The sequence below is a fragment of the Salmo trutta genome, chromosome 26 (genome assembly GCF_901001165.1).
Source record: "Salmo trutta chromosome 26, fSalTru1.1, whole genome shotgun sequence".
Taxonomy (NCBI): Eukaryota; Metazoa; Chordata; class Actinopteri; order Salmoniformes; family Salmonidae; genus Salmo; species Salmo trutta.
Genome location: NC_042982.1, coordinates 8413154 through 8417898, shown reverse-complemented (window position 1 = coordinate 8417898; position 4745 = coordinate 8413154). Strand labels below are relative to the sequence as shown.

Below are 4745 nucleotides of genomic sequence, written 5' to 3'. Positions count from 1 at the left end.
AAATGTTATGCAGTCCAATATTGTCCATCAATCGATGTGTATCAAAAGATTTGTTGTTGCGATGTGATGTGCATCTCTCCGCGACGGGTCAGTCAGCGCTCGTCCATGCTTTTGCTTGACTGACATGCACGCAACTACTAGGCTGAGCGGTGGGCGGGCCATGCAGAGGGAAATGAGAGTTGGTGCAGGGGTGTGGCTGTGGTATACAGTGAAGCCTTAAAACCCACACGTGGACCAACACAGGGTTTGTAGTTCGCACAGAAAACTTTGAAAAGTTTGTTTAACAGGAGTTAGCAGGCTTTCCCGTTTGTGCAAGAGGGAATCCCATCTCATGAAAATGCCATCATACGCGCTTAATCAATTTCTTGATTTGGAAGAGGTTATGTGCAAGGTAATTTGATTATTTTTATACCATTAAAAACGAACTAACTAGCCAGCTAACGGTGACTCGTGTCTGGCAGCAAGTCTGATGTTGCACAAATCAACGGATGCCTTTTAATTAGCACAATCTAGCATGCTACCGTATATGCATATAATATATAGTTTTGCTAGCAACCTAATTATTTAAACTTGCCAACAAGTCTATTTCGATTGAATACCGGCAGTGAGTGAATTTGCAATGCTGCTATGCAGCCATTTGTTTTCGATTGCTTGCAGGTTCAGTCCCCAGCTAGGTTAGTGGCACAGATAGATGAGAACATCTTTGTTAGTGGTGTCATGTTTTGTTAGCTAGCGATGTTTCGTTTGACAATGTGCTCCCGACTAACTTACAAATGCTTGTAGTTGTGCGGCTGCCAGTGACGCGGAGCATCTTGTCATTCATTGACGTGCATTTTTAACTTGTCGCGCTGTTCGAGTTTCACTGGAAATGACTCAAAATCGGTGGTTAACGTGAGTTAAGTGGAATATTCTTCAACTACACAATCGTTTCCAAAATAAGATTGACGCGTTCAATGCACAAACCAACAGTGGAGTGCTGGTTATCCATGTGTAGATAAACCAACGTGCATTTTAAATTAGTTTTAGTGCGCGCTTCAAAAGTCAACGACAGGTATTGGCTAGCTACAGTACATTAACATCGTTCTGCTAAAGTAACTGAATCCAAGCAACTAACTAGAGGTAATACGTAAACAGGGAAATTGCATTAGCTAAAATCACCCACAACAATTCCGAGCTGCTTGGACAGTCTAGCCTTTCTTGCACTTTAACGATTGTCCATTTACAAAGTAAATCTTACAGCACCTAATTGTAGATGGTCGACTGATTTGAACTATGCTGTTAACGTTGCTTTCAAAAGACCAAGTATCGTTCTTGCTAAGTTTAGCTTACTCATGATGTTAGGCCTTTGGACATGTGCCTATAGAACATCTGTTTATTGATGTGCTAAGTTTTAATGTTTTATTTTTATATATATATATATATATATATATATATATATATATATATATTTATTTTAAAATATGTAGATGTGAGTCCTCCAGATGAAGATAACATAAGATGGTGTTCTTGACATGACTAGTCTTCAGGCAACAGACCATGTTGTGAAAATGTAGATGTCTGTATAACTTTTTTCTTCTGACTGTCTCTATCCAGCATCTTCTGAGCCTGGACCTCCGGGATGCATCCAAGCAGTCAACTTTCCCAGTGAGACCTGTTGGTTACAATAAGCCCCGGACCCCCTGTTCCCTTTCTGCATCTAGCTCTGCCCTCTCTACAGACTCCACAGAAAGTGCAACCATGACCTCCTGCCACTGGGGGCAGAACACAGATGCCTCACTTCCATCCAGATTGAACAAGATGTCATTCTGGGCTGAGCGCTCGGTCAGCATGGTGGTTCCCAGCACGTGCACCCTGGGCTGGGCCTCTACAGAACCTAAACAGCCCCCAGCCTCCCCTACTGGTGGCCCTGTCTCTGGGTCTCCCACCTCTTCACGCTATAAGACTGAACTGTGCCGCACCTTTGCTGAGAGTGGCATCTGTAAGTACGGGGGGAAGTGCCAGTTTGCCCATGGCTTTGATGAGATGCGTGACCTCAACAGACACCCCAAGTACAAGACGGAGCCTTGTCGCACCTTCCACACCATCGGCTTCTGTCCATACGGCATCCGCTGCCACTTTGTTCATAACAACGAGGACGACCTGGGCCCTGCCAGACCTTGCCCTGGTCCCCAAGCCCCTCGCTCCAGACGACCCCCTCTACTTAGGCAGAGCTTCAGCTTCTCAGGCTTCCCCTCTGCCCCTCCACAGCCCCTGATGCACTCCCAACCCTTCCTCCTTGTGCCTCCAGTTTCCCCTCCCACCTCAGCTGACATCACCGACCTATTCTCCCACGCCTTATCCGAGGTGGACTGTGTCTTTGAGCCGGCCTGTGATCTCCAGTCTCAGTTTCTCCCCTCTCCTGACTCAGGCTGTTCCCTCTGTGGACTGTCCCCTGTGCCTTCCCCCTCCCAGAACCCCTGCACCTTATCAGAGGCCTGTGGCCTGCAGCAGAGCCAGAGTCCCCCCTGTGGGCCTGCTCTCGGTGCCAGAAGCCTCTCCTACACGTCACTGTCAGACCACGAGGGTGGGTGTGGCAGCTCAGCCAGCAGCCTCAGTGGGTCGGACTCCTCTGGTCCAGATGGGTCTGGTCGGCGGCTGCCTATCTTCAGCCAGCTGTCAGTGCCTGACGAGGGCTTCAGCAGCGAGTGCTGCAGTGGCACTAGCTTCTTCCTCTAGGTATGATTGTCTCCTCAAACCTTCCCAAACCAACATGACTCTTGTCTTGGCCATTGAAAGACTTGTGTATTTTTTTTAAGAACCTTACTGCAGTATTAAAATAGTATACTGTTATTGTACAGCAGATTCTTGACAAACGAATGTGCTTCGGTTAAGCTCAAGCGAAATTAAGCTGTACAATTTGAGGTCGAAGTCAACAAGGCAAGGTGCCGGAGTTGCGTTGCACTGACCATTTTATGAAATTGTGTGATTGGTGCTGGAAGTCCTCATTTCCTGCCACCTTACTAGTCATGTAAACTCCAGTTTGAGGAGCAATGAATTCATCTTACAATGTTAAAGCCAAAGACAAGGATACAAATCAATTTCTGCCAGGCTAGAAGATTTCCCCCTATGAATGTTGGGTGACAAGTGTCGTGATATTTTGTATACTGGCAGCGGGGTCTTTATTATACACTGTTCTTCTCACTGGGCTTTAAGAAATGTACCTTTTCCAAAAACCCAGTTTAGATTTTTAAATGACTTCAGTGCCTATAAACCTTTTATTTTTTTTGGAAACTGCAATTTTCATTGTTAGTTGCAGGGTGACCTTTTGTTTTTCCTCTATTTTTAGATGAAAGCTTAAATCGGTTTGCTAACTTTACTTGGCAAGGTGGCTTGTGAGAAGTAATAATTGTTTTCTCACTTGTTTCTGCGATCTCTGCAAATATGTTTGAAGTTGTATGTAGATGTTCTGAAGACTCACCCAAGGTTACAGTGTGTATCCGCTGTGTGGTGGACTCTGCATGTAATCCCTGATTTTTAGCAGAAAAATAAATGGAAAAGTGCTATGATTAAACTGGGTTGCTGTTGAAATCTGATTCTATTGAGTTGGACCAAAACTGCACCTGGTTCAGTAGATTCAATTGTAGTGTCTTTCTGAAAGTCCTTTGGCGATCAAATGTTAGCTGTTTTGGTAGTTGGTTCTGAGTGGATGCACTTTTTGCATTCCGTTGTATTTAAATGCCTTTTTGACAAACATGTTTCAAGCTTGTTTTAGTGTTAATGGATCTTTAGTAAATTAAGTTTAATTTATTTTAATGTATTTATAGAACTTTTGGGGTTTTGTATTAAGTTTAATAATTTTTTTTTGTACCAAAAACATTTAATTAAAAATGTGTAGTCTCTTACAATGATTGTATTTCCGCTGTGTTTGGGGGAAATCTGTACGTAATGTTTGCGTCTGTGAAATGCAGTACTGAATTTCTCATGATGCCATTGGGGTTTGAGAATATTCTCGACTGTATTCACAAATGAACATGCCTCTTCAAATTGTGATGCGTTGCTCCAAATAGCTCGTGTAGCGGCACGTCTGAGTAACTCTCGGTTTGATCGTGTCCTGTCGCGATAACCTGGTTATATCCCAACGGCTTTGGAACGGTTGTTTCAATGTAAAGCCGCTCCACAAATCACTACCCACAGCTTAATCTGTAGGCTACTGTAACAGTGGACTACTCTTTCAGTTTGAATACGTTCTGTTATTCACAAAGTGTTTTGTGTGCATAGGGTGGGGGTAGTCAAGCGGCTCAGATTTCATATGGAGATAAGATGGCTTTTGTTTCATCCCTAATCTTTACACCCCTCTGCTTACTCCCTGAAAAGCAATGAAGCTGAATGCCTTCAGATGACAGCTGACGCCTGGCTCTAACAACTGCTGTATCGTTTGCGTGGCTGCCATTTTAAAGATGGCAAATAGTCGCCAATAGTGACACCATCTCTATACTGGAGTTGCTGTAGGAGCAGTTAGGCTTCTGCTCCCATTTTCACAACGATGAGACAATTACTTTCAATTATGTCAAATGAATGATTTCCGATCTGTTTTCTCCCCCTTTTATGTTGCCCTCCATTTCCAAGGAGTCAACACAACAAAAATAATCGCAGCACAATATAAGGAACCATGAACCCACATCAGTTAGCAGTTCAGTAATGAGAAACTTATAGTTCATTTCCTTGTCAGTGCGACAATGGGATGACTGCCATTGAGGAAGGGGTGG

General features: G+C 43.9%; 1 protein-coding gene across 1 annotated transcript; it reads left to right on the top strand.

Moving 5' to 3' along the window:
* The first annotated feature begins 207 nt into the window (after positions 1 to 207).
* Positions 208 to 3884, top strand: LOC115163017 (mRNA decay activator protein ZFP36L1-like). The gene is made up of 2 exons (XM_029714591.1): positions 208 to 391; positions 1594 to 3884. Exons 1-2 carry the CDS (start codon positions 332 to 334, stop codon positions 2713 to 2715), a joined length of 1182 nt encoding a protein of 393 aa, XP_029570451.1. The 5' UTR covers positions 208 to 331; the 3' UTR covers positions 2716 to 3884.
* The last annotated feature ends 861 nt before the right edge of the window (positions 3885 to 4745 follow it).

What these genes read in the sequence shown, in the direction of transcription:
- LOC115163017 (XM_029714591.1), top strand. Translation starts at nt 332, where the DNA reads ATGAAAATGCCATCATACGCGCTTAATCAATTTCTTGATTTGGAAGAG. An exon ending in TGGAAGAGGTTATGTGCAAG is followed by an intron (nt 392 to 1,593) that starts GTAATTTGATTA and finishes GTCTCTATCCAG; the next exon opens with CATCTTCTGAGCCTGGACCT.